Here is a 17920-nt window from a genome sequence, read left to right as displayed (position 1 = left end):
TTTATTAATAAAAAAATTAAAATACATAAATATTATCTTTTATTTAGTAAGAGTAATTCGATAAAGTAACATCACATTTTCAAGAAAATGCTACCAAATATATTAACTTTTCTAAGATTTTAATCCTTACTTTTTAATGTAAATAAAATTGTGTAAGATAATTTTCTAAAATTCACATCAATCATATTTTATTAGAATCATAATATAGAAAAGTTCCATAAACAATTTCATTTCATATTATTCAACTCCGAGTAAATATAAATTATCTTTCTCATTTAAGTAACACAAGTTTTCATCACATTTATGAGGAATGGAATTTGAAGAAAATATTTTATTGAATTGAAATTTGGTATAAAATGAAAGCAAAACTTAATAAGACACCGATTATCTCGCTTGTCCCTCCCGCCACAAAGACTTGGGTTACCAGAAAAGGCACCAAGTCTAATTACAAAGGATCAAAGATGACGAACTTACCACTCATGTAAAGGTCTCTACCCCACCACGAGTGGCACCTCTAAGTACAAACCATAGCCACTCAATGAATCTATTAATTCTGAAACCATTCCACCAATAAAAATTGGTTTTGCCTGGAAAAATATAAGGCCATTTTTTGGTTTGTTTTAGGCACAAATTTGAAAGGTGGATTAAGATGTGTAAAACAGGATTTTCCCACATCACCAAACGTAACAAAAGGCACTCACATTACACTTTGACAAAATACGAACTCAAATTCGAATATTTTCTGAACTCCCTAACAAACACTTGATCCAAGGTCAGTCCGATAATCGTCTTCCAGGGAAAAGTGAAGACAAGTGCTACTTTCAAAGTTTCTATTTGTAAGAAGGCAGATACCATAATCAAACACAACCTAAGATTTATTACTTCAAGCTGAAAATTGAATAAAATTACAAATTTCCAGTGCGGGCATTAACCCGAGCAACAAATGCCGTATATATATACCATTAATCAATGTTGAATGGGTACTATGGCTGCTGACAAAAGTCATGGCTGCCTTCTTCAACTCTACAGGTTTATATAATCTGAATATCAAGAATTTCTCACATCATTTTTTACATTCCCTACATCTAGAAAGCTAGTCCCACCAATGTTATTATGCTTGCTTCCAGTGGACTCGGATTTATGCCACAGAGGCCCTTTTCGTTTCTGCTGTCTGAAGTACTTACCTAAATCATTGGAGGATTCCCTAGTTCTTTTCGATGTACGTTGGATGTTTGCACATGGAATTTCAGAATTTGGTTCGTTGCAATGGGCTGTGCTACGAATGCTATTGTCAGGATAACTTGTGGCAGGCCGACAGCAGTCCTGCTGCTCATCTTTTGCATCTTCATTATTTCCAATGGAGTTAGCAGCACAAACAGGTGGAGTGTCTTTCCTACCATGGGGACATGGAGATGGAGGTAAAGGTGGGTAAGGGTGGAATGGCATGCCAGGGGCAATTACCCAACTCTCTACACTTTCATCCTTTGGTGCTCCGAACCGCTGCACAATGGGTAATGGAATTCCATATGAGACCGGCAAACGGGAAATTAATCTCGTCTGTGGATGAGCGATGGTCATTTCCGGACACTTCAACTGACAAGTTTTTGGTTGAGGAAAACTAGTGGCAGTTAATGCAGCAGTCGATGAAACCAAAGATGCACTGCAAGGAGATGAGAACCCTGGTGGAGCATCCCCCTGAAACCTGTGCTTTCCATTGACTACATTAACGGCTTCACCTTTGCATAGGATGTCATGACATTCTTTATCCCATCTACTCAACTTGTTCATGTGATTTGATGTCGGTTTACCCAAAATGGTTAATTGGCTATATTCATGTTTCTTTGGTGACCGTGAATCAATTTTCTCTGTTTCTGCCGGCTGATCCCAGCGGCTTTTACGCTTGCGAATTTTGGTGCCATTGGTTTGGCAAACGCCTGTGGGAGATGAGGAACAAATCTCATGGGAAGTATCCAGTGTAGTTTTTTCAACAACGGTAATTGCTTCAGTAGATCTTATGGCCTGCTCCCGCGAATGATTGTGTGAGGCTGAAACCCTGTTACAGTCCAAGTACCTGCAAAACTCCATCCTTCTCTCAACCTTGTCCCTGTAGCTATGTTTTCTCAAGGGTTTTGGAATCCATGTATCTCGAAAATTTCGAGCTATTTCATGGACCTGTAAAGCACGTTTGACTAATTAGATATGAAATTCACACAAGAGAAAGCTATTCAAGAAAAGAGGCATAGTCCATGAATAACAAAATACAGAAGCTATAAGTTCGAAGCCATTGCTCCCTTTGAATATCATCGAAAATTTAGTGAACAAAGAATGCATGTTAAATAAAATTTCAAAAACAAGACAATAATGGAAATATTATACCGTTTTGTCATAGTGCTCTGTGAATGACAGTATTGACTCTAAAAAGCTGCATGAGAAAGTACAGTTTTCAGAAAAGGGAAATAAAAAGGACTGAAAATATGTTCAATAAAACAAACTCAGCCGTATCCTCTAACCTCTCCCTTCCAGCACAGGGAGGACCTCCATTAATACGTTCTACCGTAAGTATCTTCCTCCTTGCTAAGTATTCTAAAACCTGTAAAAGAAGTTGCAAGCTGTAGTCTTGCCATATCTTACATAGAGTTTTGTAATTTATTTTCAAGCTCTCATAAGTGGTACTTGATCATCATAATTTAAAGGCTCCAGATACCGGCATAAGAAAAACTATTTTTTATTGCCCAAAGAAAATGAAATATTCAGATAGAATTATGCTTAAAATTAACTGAAATCACAAAGTTAGTTGATTGATTTCACAAAGTTAGTTAGATATATAAATATCCTAGTTACACTTACAACTCATGCAATCAAATGCAGTAACGGTCTCAAGTTGACTTCTTTAGTTATTCAAGATATAATTGTTGCACAAACCAAAAAGGGAAAAAAAGAATCATACTGATGATGGAAGTTAGAATAAAACACTATGTAAGCAAAACATATTATCTATAAAAATAAATGAATGCTACATGTTCAATGAATCTTATGAGACTTAGGCCATGCTTGGTTGAGTGCACAGAAAAATGGAAAGATAAAACATTGGTAGTGGAGAATAGTGAAAAGATAAATAAATAAATAAAAATTATCATTCCATAGACCTGGTTGGAAAGATGGAAAAATGGAAAGAAAAGTACTTTTGTTCATCCACCGCTTGGTTAGAGTTGAAAAAAATAATTTTCCACAAGTATGGTTATTAATAATTGACATGACATGCAAATTAACAAGTATGGTTATTAATCACAACAAATTATAATATCATGTCCAGCATCGCACCTTCAAAAGCTTCCGAAGAACCGGAATCTTATTAAAGTCCCTTCGGTATTTCTTCATTATGTTGTGCAGCATCTGCAAACCTGAAAAGCAGAGCAACAGCCATTTATTTGCATGTCAATAAAGATGCGACAATAGCAACAGTTAGGAAACACTACCATTCTTGTCAATTATATCGGTCAGCACCAACCGTGATTTGGTTTTTAAAAGGGCATCAAGAATCATCGAAAGCTCACGAGTGCTGCGCTACAAGAAAACAAGAATCAAATATTGGAAAATTGAAGCATGAACGCAAAATATGGTGTCTTCAAGGCATCCAAACAAAGAGAAACTAAATTGACCTCTGAATTGCTTCACCATTGCAGCTATCCCCAGAAGTTGCTGTGAGAAGCAGAAGCTTCAAGTAACCTTTAGAAGCATCCTGATGAAAATCAAAATGCCTGAGAAACGTAATCAAGTATAAAAATAATAATAATAAAAAGGGAGGGCAGGGGGTGGAATAAGAAGCAAGTTGCATTTCAAGAAAGTCAACCTAACTCCTCATCAAACAAGTAGCATCTCACTATGACTTTTAGAAGATGTCAACGCACTAACCTTTCGTTTTGTTATTCCCCCCTCAGAATCCAGCAATTCATTAAGTTTCTCCTCCACTGCAAGCATCCAAATGCATGTATCAGTACAATATAATACCGCACGGCAATCTCATTCTAACATAAAAGGATTCTTAACCTGCTTCAAAACGGCAAGAACTAGAAGTTTCCGAGAATTTTTTGAGCTTGAAAGAAGGCACTTGAGATTTGTCAGATATCATCCGAACCTTAGTTCCATTCAGAGAATTACTACTAAGTTTCCCCTTCTTATGGGAGCTAGATAAACATGATGCCTTCATCAGAGGGTGTGATTTTGGAGGAACCCGTTTGTCTTCAGCTGTGTTAAACTTTGACTCCTTATTAGCATCAATAAAAACAGAAGGTAATTTGTTGTCTGACATATTTAGAAAGGTATCTAATATATGAATCAAACGTGAGGTTTTCTTCATAGCCTTCTGTTGAATGGTATCATCTTGCTGAACAGGTTCATAGGGAGCTGTCAAAGGGGAAACTTCTTCAGGTTCAATGGGTAACTGGAAATTTCCCTGCAAATCTTCTATTTCAGCTGAAATGTCTAATTTAGAAGAAGCAGAAGCAGAATGGTAAACCGAGCCCTCAGCTTCTGGCATTTTCTCCAATTTTCTCACACCATCAGTTATTACTCTCTCCACAGGTTGCATTTCTGCACCAACGAAGGGACTAGATCTAGAAATAACATTAGCATAACCATTCCAGGTTTCACCATCTTCAAGCATCATAGGTTCAGGAGATTCTACATCAGAATCATCATAAACAATTACTCCCTCACTAAGTGAATCACCACCTATATAACCCCGACAATGAGATGAACCACAATGACATTTTTTGGCAGCAGCTCCAAATACCCTCACATAATTGTAGTCAAATGTAATCTCTTCACCCTGACAAATACAACAAGCTTGTAACATATAAAAAGATGATTTCCATGCATGTAACAGGGAGACAGGAGAAGCATAGAGAGAATTTATGTAGGTATGACATGACAAGATACAATTTCTTCAGATTCACTGCATGTGCCCTAGTCTCCAGAAACTCGTCGTATAAACATCAGATTCTGCTTGCTCAAGTTTTGCCTTAAGATTACTCTCTTGACTCTTGACCCTCCCTTTTTTTGGGTTTACTAACTAAATATCTATCACAAAGGATGCTGCTACCTGGAACTAAATTTTCTGACATTTGAGGATCCGTGAAAGGATGCATTGGAAATCTGCAACATATACTGATCAACTTGATGGTTGTTGAATCAAAACTTTGATTTCTTGGTGCCTTAGAGTACCAATTGAAATCGGTCTCTCCACCAATTCTTCATTTTCCCCCTTTTATGTATTTTTTATTTTTGGTTTTTCCCCTTTTTATTATCCACAAAAAAAAAGGCTCGATGATCGTATGCATTAAGCATGCATTGTCCTCTGGAACAGAGCAGTTTAGCATCAATTTTTTTTCCTAATTTTCTTCACCCAGAATGTAACCAGATGGAGTTCAATCTTAAAAGTTAGGTCCCTCTTCTTCCTCCTGCTTTGACAATATTAGCATCTCAGCAGTTTATTCCTCAATATAAAGGTACTTACTATTTTTCCACCTTCAATCTACCTAAATTTTCAACCTCCTTTATGCTGTTCAATTTCCATGGTTTACTTCCCAAAAAATCACCAAATAAGGATTATAAAATTGTAAGCTCCCTAAATAATTTTCAAAATCTAAAATATATCATTTTGAAGAAATGGAATATAGTAAGCACCAAACACGGTTGTTTTTTATATATATAAAAAAACACTATTGTTTTTAGTAACATGTATGAACCAAACCACAAGTTAATTATGAGATTCGATGTAACAGAACAACATATTATGCAAGCATACCTTCTTTATATCTCTCAATGCAAATAGTCCAATACAAATTTCTCCATTAACCATCCACTGCTCAGAGAAAAGACAAAAATAATGGATACAAAGGTTAACCTTCTTGAAATGAAATGAACATGTTAAAGAAGCATAATTTAAGAAGCAAATTTCAGTAAAACAAGACAACCATGTTCATATTCATGGAACATAGATGTCCAAAAAGTCAAAATAAATCGCAAAATAGTAGGCAATATCAAAGGTGCATAAGTCAGTGGGTGAAAAAGCAAATCAAAGCAGCTAACTTTATTGCAAGCTTAAAATCAATATTTCACATTAATAATTAATATATTAGTAATATCAAGATTTTGAAGCCCAAACTCACCAGAAAAGAATAAAGAAAAAAGTTGATTAGGACACCTAGTAGATTTGGCTAATCAAGTCCAGAAGAAAGTTACAAAGAGTGACCTCTAACATAAACTTGTCCACCAAAATTTTAGTTAGAAAAAGGGTTCCATATAGTGGAGGTATGCTTGGATTACAAAGGTATTAAAGCAGACACTTCACCAAAAGATCCCATCATTCTGCTATTTGTAAGTATTCCATCTAATCTATTTCTATTAGAAAAAACAATCTCATCTTATTAACTGATATGATAACAAAAGGCCCATGGTCACATTTTAAGGATCCCATTTACCTTTTCAGTCCGGCAATTTGGATCACAACTGTGGTTAATGAAGCGCCCCAAATTCCCTTTGACATATGCATCTATTACCTGGAAGAAATGGAAAAAAAATTCCTCAAAAGTGAAACATAGAAGCATAATTGACAGAAAAATCATACAACAGAATGAATTATAATGTTATACAGAAGAAACAAAGAAAATTACGAAAACACATTCAAGATGAATGGATAATTACAAGTCTGCAGCAAACACAGGGCTGAAGGGCAAATAAACGGCAAATTGGAAGCCAAATCTAAAAAAGCAAGTAAGGACCTCACCTTTCTCCAAAGTATGCCCAGTTACAAGAATCATGAAAACAATCTACTAGGTAAATAATAATAACCAACAAAATAATTTTTCTTGATATGTGAACAAACCTGTACTGAGCGTTAAATGATTAACAAAAACAAATAGGCGAGATAGAGTTGAAATTTTTATTCATTTGCAATGGCCTTTTGTGCAATCACAAGCTATTCAATAGCAAATTATATTTGTTAGTACCAAATGCGGAGTCTGGTAGTTAAGGGTGGTTCACATGATGGACATGCAAAAAGCCACTGATAGTTGCCTGTAGGAGAGGTAGGTTCAGGTTGTTCTCTTTGTGGAAAAGGAAAGTCCTTCCTCCATCTAACTACAAGAAAGGTTTTTATACCTCTTGGAACAGGTGTCCATCATAGGGAGAGATGTCTTTCCCTCAAATGTCTTTTATTACGCATGGTGTAGTCTTGTCCACTTGATAAATGGTGAGACAAAGATCGACTTTCTAACAAGGTAGTCAATTCCGTACCGGTGGACATACCGTTTTTCGACTAGTACTGATATATGTACCAGTACCAATATATTTCAGTGTACCGTTTCAGACTTATTGATAATATAATACATTTGTATTTTATATAAATAAGATTCTCCTTATATTTTACAAAAATATATATATTTGGAACTATTTTATTTGCTAAAATTAATTTTAAGTTATGTAGATGGATTTTTAGCCTAATATTTCGGCACTTACTTCTTAAAGCCCAGCCCAATTCTTTCTATATTTTTCTAGGGTTGTCTTAATTTAATTGTGTGGTTTCGTACTTTTGCCATAGCTCCTGCCTTCTCTTCTATTTTGTTTTCCTTCCTCTTATATCCGTGGCAGGTAAGATTGCTGATGCATGGTCATTTTTCATCACAGTTTAAATGAAACATGGTGAGTAACGAGAGCCAACCTCGTCATCTCCAAATCTGAAAAACATAAAGAAAAACAGTTTCTATTTTGGTACTGCCCAGTACCCTAAATTCCAGCAGAATGGACGAAATTGGCCGGAACAAAGTGAAACAACTTGTACCAAATGAATTCTGAAGCAAACAAAACTTTTGGATGTGTCCTGGTTTCTTACCGGAACAGAATATTCCGGCTGGTACGGAATTAACTTCTATGCTTTCTAGCAGGGTCTCTCTCGCAAGTTGGTCACAGCAGGGTTTTTCTAGCGAGGTGTCATGACGGCTAACAGGTTTGACCAAATGATCAGACTGAGCGGGGTTATAGCTGGAGATTCTAACCCTGCGCAGTCAGAGGAACCTCACTTGGTCAAATCTATTGGCGGTTGTGACCACCTTGCCAGGGTGACTTTGCTAGAAAGTCAAACTCTTCATCCCCATCTCACCATTTGTCTAGTGGACAAGACTAAAAGACACTTGAGGGAGAGACACCTGTCCACCTGATCACGTCCAAACATAAGTGCAGGAGGCCCACACCGACTCGGCCTGTAAGCTTTCTATGATGGACACTTGTTCCAAAAGGTATAGAAACCTCTCTTGCAGTTAGATGGAGGAATTTTCTTTTCCAGAAAACGAACAACCTGAACCTATCTCTTACTCCTAAAGGCAATTATCAGCAGCTCTCTGTACATGCACTGTATGAACCACCCAACTACCAGACTCCACATTTTGTATCAACAATATTTAAAAAATAAAATTTAGAGAAAGGTAAATTGTAAACCTCACTGCCATTCAATGTCATGAAATAGAAGTGCCTCTGACCCCTAGAAGCATACTCCTTTTGTCGAGCCTCATAAGCTTGCATATCAAGCACCTGATAAACCAGATAATTGAAACAGCATTGGTAAATATATATATAATAAAAATTTTCTAGAACGTAGAGGTAATGCCATATGCATATTAAACTTCATATACTCCAAATACTCGAACAACAGGGAATAAGCAAACTATAACAAAAAGGTTAATATGGCCTAGACAAAAGTGACCTTCGGCAAATGTGACTTTCACATGCATGAAAAGCACGAGAAGCTTTCAGTTGACTACAAGAGGAATGATTAAATTGCTTGGTCTTTAAATTTGGGAAATCGCTAGCATATAAATAAAAAAAACCAACAGACCATATGATAAGATACAACTTTAAATAATCAACGCATATACTGACTAGATGGACCAAATTATCCTTCCTCCAAAACATGAATACTTAATCCCCACCATTAAGAATGTTTACAAGACAAAGACCTTGACTGCTTAAAACACTGCAGATACCATATCAACTAAATAATGATGCTCAACTCACTAGCCATGACACAGCAGAACATTGCTTTAAACATGCCCCATTTAACAGTATATTTGGTGATTTGGCCTGCACCACATCATAAGATGTGGAAGCCTCAACAAAATATGACTGGGTTTTCTCAAAATTAAATGTACCATTTGCTTTAACAAATACAAAAATATAATTTTAAATGGCCAAGACTTGAATTTGACAACAATTTCAAAAAGGCAGCTACTTCCTGATCAACAAACATTAAAATAATATAAAGCAAATCTAGATACCTCTCCAACGTATTCAATAAGAAACTGGCCAGCAGAAATACTCTCAAGCATCCTCAGACCAAAACCTTTCCTACCAAATCTGTCCCACATCATCTTTGCATATTTTCGCTTCTGGAACTGTAAAATAGATGTTTGGAATAAAATATCATTCTCTTCAAAAGCTAAAAGGAAAAAAATAAATCCTCTTAGTAACACAGCCACCATAAAAAATGAGTACTACAATTCATTTACTAAAAACAATGGAAGAACCTGTTGATTTGAGCAAAGCTCCCCGCAGGGACAGGTGTCCTGAACACATTCAATGTTCAGCATTCGATTTAGACATTCATCCCCGCAACCAAGGTTACCATCAGGAGGTCGTTTGCAATGGCAAATCATTATCTGCATAAAATTTAACTGAAATGTTGGTTGCAGAAACACAAGCCCAGATGATATAACCACAAAAGTTATCAACCTAATAATGAGAGAATACAATCAGATAATAAAGTCATTTAAGTTCTTTTTTTCCCCGCTTCTATGACAGCCTGTATACCAATATTTCTTACAGTTTGAAAGATGACTCAAGCAAGCAAAGAAAGGTGTCAAAAAGCTTAACAGATAAAGATTGTTTATCCAGGACTTGGAATCAAATTCTAGCTTCACCAAAGATGGGGAAGGGCAGATTATATAATGTACAAAGTCTAACCTTATTTGTGTAGGCCAGACACTAAAATAGAACAGGTGAAGAAGGTATCAAAGTTGTTCAAATACAGAAAATACTCCCCAAGACAACCCACCTAAAGAAGGAAGAATAAGAAACAGAGGAGCCCACCAATCTGGACTGAACACTTCTTCAATAATAAAAAAACTACATTAGAAATCGTGACAAGTTCACTTAGCATCAAAACTTGGGTAAACTGCATATTTAATAACAAATATTTTTCTTTTTTTAAATAAAAAAAAATTTTGGTCATCAAACATGAAAAGTTATGATTTGATCACTAAGGTTTCAGAAATTACCATTAGAAGCTACCCGTAGGTTGACATAGATTGCCAGTCATCTGACATGCCAGCTGCCCAGCCATTAGCTTCTTAATGATTAAGTGACCAAAAAGTTAAAAATTTTGGAACATTAGCAACCAAATTGTCTTTTCATAGTTGAGTGACCAAAATAAAGTATAGGGAAAACTTTAGTTGCTTAATAACAAAGATGAAAATAACCACAATTTACAAAATAAAAGAGCTGAAACAATTAATATGCTAACAGATAAAATCGTTCTGCCCTCACAACCAAGGTAGATGACGCATTTTATTTGAATTGTGACAAACAAATCTTCAAACTGCCGATACTTAATCTTTAGAAGCACCTGCCACTAGTAGAACCAAAATGTTCCATCTTACACTTCTAACTACTTTTATCGAGTTACCAGAGGAAGTCACTGGCCGTTATTAGCATTACAATGATAAGAGATGATTATACTAGCAGGAATGAAGAATCAAGCTACAGATTAAAAAGCATACAAGCATTGAATGAAATCAAGTTAGGTTCAGACCTCATCAATGGTTTGAGTTTTACAGCCACGGTGCAAAAATTTGTTACTATCAATACGCCAAAAATGTGATGGTGGTGGCACTGCAATAAATAGGAAAATGAGTAAGAACTGAATATCAAGAAGGAGGGAGCATGACAAATGATATCATTAACTGGAATAACATTTCTATCTACAGTTAATTCATGCAATTTGGCTATCAAAAGCAACAAATATACCTGTCACACGTTTATTATTGAATCCCTTGTCGAATTCCTTATAGTTTAAACCATCACAACCATCTTCCTCAGCATCTGATACACCCAACTCCGCATTAATATCTGCATTGGATTTCTCTTGAGGGATTGAGCAATCAGCAAATGTTTTATCCATGTTGTCCCCACAGATCCTTCCAAGTAAATGACAGAAAGTTTTAATTAAGACAGATTTTCTCAGAAAAAACAGATAAAAACCACAAAAGCATTAGAAAATAGGTCACAAACATAATAAAAAATTTATAGGAAAAACGATAACTTTTATGGATTTAAATGGCAGTGACAGAAACATGCTAACAGATTTGAAAAATATGAAATGGAAACAAACTTGAAATGGAAAACATATCATACAACATAGCTCATCTGGAAGTGAAAACATTAGTTTAATATGTCACATTTTATGAAGACTAATACATCAAAAGAACACCCCATTGTGTTACTACAAGTTGGTTGAGTATGCTTTTGGCCTAGGTGAAATGCGACAAACCACAAGCTCTATATCTCAATCAGATCTTCTATATAAACATTCTGAAGGGCCCAGGAATCCTAAGAGCATAAAGAAAATTCTATATGATGAACAGTTGAATTAAAACGGATAGGATTAAGTGCCTGTTCCGATACAACTTCCATCCTTAAAACTATAAGAGGTAGTGGAAAATCCTAAGAGAGGATCGATTACGTTACATCCATTCCATCAAAATGGCCCAAAGGTAAAATCTGACTGCAAATAGAGCAGACCTCTACAAACAGTGATGGATAAATAAAGCATATTATTCCAAACAACTTCCACATTTCTTTTCAAAAGAAAAAGGGAAGAAGAATGCATTCATCATATGTTAAAAGCATCCTGATTTTAAAATGAGTATATCATGGCTTAAAGTTCTTGCATTTATCTTACATATAAGCAGTAACATGCAACAGTCAGAATTTTGAGTGTGAAACTTATGGTGGCAAGAATCTAAAAGATTACTGTATTGCACCTCAGAAAAATGTATATATATTTACCAAGCATTTTCCATAAATTCACTAAACTAAGGAAGCAAGATCCAGTTTTAATTTCATAGATATCAGAAATAAGTTGAGAAAAGTATAAATTGAGTGATTAAAATGTGCAAGATCCATAGATAAATAACCAATTTGATCATTGCAGTTCATAAAATCTGTGGATTAAAAAATGAACAGGTGATGCATACTACACCTGATATGTGTTGTCACCAAGTGATTGACTAGTCAATCATTTAAAAGCCAACAGAACAAACATGGAAAACACTTACTGAATAACAATTTTCATACAAATTGCATTCTAAGATAATAAAGTGTTCTATGCATGGATAATATACCAACGGCATGCCTCATCAATTGAATTTAGAAGTATAACTGGTATTCTCCGCCATTTATGACAATCATCACAACACACCCAAGCATTATCAGGCTGTCTGTGCTGCTTGATGACATCTGATACCGAGTCAATATTAGTCATGTAAGCAGATGCACTGCTGTTGCCAGCATCTGAGTTCTCAAAATCATCTGAAATGTGATTTCCTGCAGCATCAATCATAAAATTAATTAAAACAAACACCAATTTCTTCTATTACAACTTTATCCCATCAGCAAGATATAAGAAAATAAAAAACTAAAATCTGAAAAGATTAAAGAGATAATGGTAACAACAATAACATAGAAGGGAAGAAACAGTATACATCCTTATAGTTCCAGTACCTGTTAGTGGATGCTTTCCTCCTCTGGTTACAATCTCTTGATTAGAGCCTTTCTCCTTTACTTTGATCTTACTGACAGACTTCAACTCATCTCCCCACTGCTTACAAGCATTTCCTTTCCTGCTACCTGCTGAATCAGAAACTTTGGACCTTTCCTTTCTCACTCCCTGAGATTTTGAACTTTTGGAAAGTTGATTCAGTGTGTATTTAGTGGAAGACAAATTCTTAAATTTCTTTGTTTCAGGAACATGATGACTACAACATGCTTTAGCATCCATATTAATATCCATTTTCATGGCCTCTTCAGAAACTCCGAGCCCATTTCCTCTAGAAGAATTTGCACCAGCGGAAGAACTAATAGCCTTGTTAGAGATAAATTCATTATCTCTTGTTTTTGTTCTACCTCTGCAATTATTGGATGACTTAGCTTTCCTTAAGCAGACTGTACGAGGAGATCTATGATTATCCTTCTTTCCCTTCTTGCTAACCATACTACTCTTAACACCTCCAGGAGAAGCAAGAAAACCAGAATTATTCAGAACAGGGTCATGCAACTCTTCTTGATGTATTAAGCCAACTTGGGCGTCAGGAATTGAATTGATTACTACGGAATCTGGTGAAGTTCCAGAACCTGAATACTTGTTATCTATTGCTCTTCCAGATGATTCAGCCAGTGCATTTGGCTTACTGACAAGGTAATCACCTAAAGCATCTTCAGCATACTTTTTAAGATATTCAGCACTTCCTGAAACATTGTTTGTTAGTTTTAAATCCATAAAAGAAGCATCTAAGCATGTTTTCACCTTTTCTTGGTCCTCCTTGTTCAGAAACTGCCTTTCAATACCCAGTTCCCCTACTTTATCTTCAGCAACATTGGCTAATTTTGGAAATTGTAGACCTGTTCCCTTTCCATAAATACTAAAAGAAGTGTCAACAGAAACCGGCAGATTAACAACTTCTGCAACCACACTATTCAGATTACTTGGTCCAACTCCCTTGCCCACTTTAATCCTAAAGCGCAAGCAACTGGTTGAAGATTTACTTAGCCCACCTGACCCTTTTATGCTTTGACCAGACTGATCTTTGCAACTTTTCCTGCTTCCTTGGCCATCCCTACCATTGGATGGTTTTTGATTCTGCACTTCATTAAACTCAGGGTCATCACATGGCTCAAGAAATTGTGTAATATTACTGAACAACCCCTGGATGGAAGAACGACCAGGTCTGGATGAACAGCTTCTCTTCCTTCTTGAAGCTCTAAAATGAAGTTCAATACTTTCAGGTGGCTGTTGCAGCTTGTTCCTGTAGTTCCTAGTTTTTGCATTAGTCTTTTGACTAGACTTACCTTTTCGGCCGCCTCTTCTAGAAGAGGAAGATTCTGTAGGATGATGTTTAATTTCTGAAACACAATCAGCCTTGATAACAACCTTCCCTTCATTTTGCCTTTGTCCACAAAAGTCAATTGAACTGCTAGAATTAAGTGCAGCATAAGCACCATTTGTCAGACAATCAGGTGGATCCAACCTTCCAGACAAACCATTTTCAACAATATCAAATGGATGACAAGACAAAGGAACTAGTTTATCACAAAGAGAGTTTTCACTGAGCTCAAAAGAATCCCCTGCATTCATTATTTCACTTGAAGTCTCAACTTTTGCACCTGCAGCAATGTCAGTCCTCTCCTCGGAAACCTTTGCAACACTATCTCCTGATAGAACGATAAAATTCTTATTGTCAATTTGTGCATTCTGCTTTGTGCACAATGATTCAGCCCTATGTAATGTCTCAAATGAACTTATACAACACTTTGAAGCCAATAACTTACTATATGTATCACCAATACTTTTAGCTTCTACAGCTTTATTAAAACTTTCCAATGAGAGATCTCTGCTACTCATATCATCTTTCTGGTTCAGCCAGTCACAACTACTTACTGAATCACCTGACCCTTGTAAACTGGAAAGTGTCTGGGCACAACATATAGCTGATATCTCACTGCTCGTAACAGATTTTATCATGGATGAAGCACAATTTTTCCCATCAAGAAGAGGACCTCTGACAATGTTGTTATCATTCTGGCCATTTTGTTGGGCACAGCCACTCCTGCAACCGGCAATGGCTATTGATTCCAAAGTCAAGTTACTATCCTTAACAGATTGAATTCTGTTGTAAATTTCAGTATCAATCTCTGTACCACTGCTCAAACAAGCAGAATATTCATCCTGAGACAAGCCTGAGGATCCATTAATGGCAGTTGGAACATATTTACCTGAAAATAATCTGTTTTCCAAGCACAACTGATCATTTTCTGAATTATGAACATCAATTTTACCTGGACTTACATTCAAACAAGCCACGTGATCGTCAATCCTAGCACCCAAAAATTCCTTTAAACCAGAACAATCTACATTTTCACAATGATTTTCATATGAATAGTCTGCACTGTCACCATTGCTTTCACCCCGGTTTTCTTCCAAATAAACCACAGTATCATCATACCTATTTCCAGTAGAATCCCCACTAGAATCTCTGATAATGCAATCCCGTGGCTCAGGAACAAGGTTTTCCATTGACTCGGAGCATGAATGTTGCTCTGCAGAAGCAACTACACTCAAAGGTTCGTTAACCAATGCCGTACTCTCGCACAAACACATCTCAGTTCTTCCCAAACAAATTATCAACAAAGCAGCAAACTCATTGCTTCAACCTAAATAATAAAAGAACAGAAAAATAACGCCAATAATAAAATCAAGTATATCCCCCTCACCAAAACAATGCACCCCCCCCCCCAAGTTCACCGCCAAAGAATCCCTGCCTATTTTCCCCTTACCAAAACATTCCCAGTAAGAACTTTATAAAAGGTTTTTAAATATAACCTTCTCGAAGCGCGCTTTCTCTGAGGAGAAACCAGAAAAACCCTAGAATCCCTTTCTCTGCGTAATGCAAAAACCCTTAATCTCAGAATCAGAATATATAACAGGAATGCAGACAGAAAGACACAAGTGAAAAAGGGGAAAAACTGAGAATACAATGTAATAGTTAACCGTTGAAGAAAAATAAAATTAAGGAAACGCAAAAAAAAAAAAAAACCTATTATAGTAAAGAAGAGAGGAGACGAAGCAGGCCGTTGAAGAAGAAAATCTCGCATTCTTTTTAGAGAGAATAAGAGGGAATTCGGTGGCGCCGCGAAGTGCTTATTTATATTCCTTTTTTGGGCTTTTGGATAAACAGTATGCTTTAAAAAATAAACCATAAAGCCAACGAACAACGTAATGAGAAGTGACTTGTGTTTTAAAAATTAGGGTTTGAATTTTTGTGATTATTGTCTTCCAAAAAATAAATTGTAAAAATATACTATGAATCAAAACGGAAGTTATCAGTTTTTTAATAGATAAATAATGGGTAATTTATTAAAAAGGCTTAATAATAAATTTAGTCACTAACATTTACATATTTTATCGTAATAGCTCTAATTGTATTTTTGATTTTTTTTTGTCATCAATATTTGTTCTTTTTTTCATGTTTCAATCTTTCATATGTTTATTTACTGAGATTTTTTCTACTGAGTTAATTTTTTTAGATAATTACGCTTATTTTCTTCAAATTAAGAGTTTTTTAATTTAATGTTTTATTTATTTATTTTGTTATTTTCCACGTGCAATTACCTTATTAGGTTATCCAAGTAATAAGTTATATCTCATTAAAAATATTTCACATATGAAATTTCATATCATCCCTGTTAACTTTTTTAATGGTATTTTCATTAAATATGTTAGAAAAAACAGATTGAAAAAAAAAATTTGATGGCCAAAAAAGTTTAAAAATACAATTAATGCCATTTTGACAAAACATGTAGACTTTAGTGACCAAATTTGCATTAAACCTATTAAAAAACACTTGAACTATTATACAATGTTTTATTTTTTTAATTAAATTAAATTAATACGTGATTTTACGTATTTAATATTTAATTAAAATTTTCAATATTATATTTTTAATTGCAATAATCGATGTAGAATAATATTTCTTGTTTGAATTATATAATTAAAATATATTAATTTATCAATTTAATTATTATAATAGGAAAATTTTCAAATGTATTTTTTAATGTATTCAACCTACAATTAGTTTTACTTTATGTCATTGATGCAAAATAATATTATTCAAAATAGTAACATAATAAACTCTATTCAAGCAATAACTACATTTTACATCAATAAAATTAACACATATTTTTAAAATTTTAAAATTAGCACAACTTTTTTACATCAAAATCTTTTAATTAATAATTATATTTAAATTTTATAATTATAATTATAATTATCATAATTTTTTCCTATACTTTATGCTTAGAGTTTCATTTAAATATTAACTCTATTTTTAAATTAGCACAAACTTTATAACTAATAATTGTCAATGGAATTATAATTATTTTAAATGTATTCTTATCAGAACTTCTATTAAATTGTAATTATTTTTAAATATATTATTATCGCAACTTCTATTTTACTACAATTTTTTATTTTTAAATATAAATCTAATAAAATGATGGAAAATAAAGAGTATTTTCGTAAGTTCAAATTTTTTTTTAAACTCGTACTTTTTTATATATTATAAAATTATAGATTATAGATAAACCCTATTTTATTATTTTATCATAAAAGCCTTAATTTTAATTAAAATAAAAAAATGTTTTCATTATTTAAACCAATTTGTATTTAATGTTTATGTGAATCTAATTAGAATAATTTATTAAATAAAAAATAAAATATGTTAAAATTTCTTAAAATTTATTATCTATGTTTATTATAAAATTTCTTATCGAATTTGTGTCATATATTAACCAATTATCAACTCGGTTAAAAAAACTAATATATCACTTCTTTTAAATGATAATTAATATTATTATAATTATATTTTTGTCTTTTCGAATTTTTATACAATCTTTAAATAAGCAATTAAAAATCATACGGTGTTTAATTATATTTATATGCAAGTTCTTTACAACTCCACCAATGATCATTGTTGAATAAATTTTAAAAGAAAATATCTATTGCATAAGATGTTTTATTTTACTCACATTGTAGATG

The 17920-nt window shown here is 34.2% G+C and overlaps 1 protein-coding gene across 1 annotated transcript; it reads right to left on the bottom strand.

Moving 5' to 3' along the window:
• Window positions 1-854: 854 nt before the first annotated feature.
• LOC107943759 (histone-lysine N-methyltransferase ASHH2) lies at window positions 855-16076 on the bottom strand. Its single transcript, XM_016877552.2, has 19 exons — window positions 15921-16076; window positions 15707-15763; window positions 12832-15537; window positions 12453-12654; window positions 11077-11246; window positions 10862-10941; window positions 9579-9710; window positions 9330-9446; window positions 8494-8586; window positions 6483-6560; window positions 5807-5863; window positions 4048-4828; window positions 3913-3968; window positions 3660-3739; window positions 3477-3559; window positions 3322-3401; window positions 2511-2590; window positions 2377-2422; window positions 855-2172 (listed from the first exon to the last, which is right to left on the bottom strand). The coding sequence occupies exons 3-19, from the start codon at window positions 15482-15484 to the stop codon at window positions 1048-1050; spliced, it is 5913 nt and encodes a 1970-aa protein (XP_016733041.1). The 5' UTR covers window positions 15485-15537; window positions 15707-15763; window positions 15921-16076; the 3' UTR covers window positions 855-1047.
• Between the last annotated feature and the right edge of the window lie 1844 nt (window positions 16077-17920).

This window comes from Gossypium hirsutum, chromosome D05 (genome assembly GCF_007990345.1).
Source record: "Gossypium hirsutum isolate 1008001.06 chromosome D05, Gossypium_hirsutum_v2.1, whole genome shotgun sequence".
Taxonomy (NCBI): domain Eukaryota; kingdom Viridiplantae; phylum Streptophyta; class Magnoliopsida; order Malvales; family Malvaceae; genus Gossypium; species Gossypium hirsutum.
This window is presented reverse-complemented; position numbering and strand designations above follow the sequence as displayed.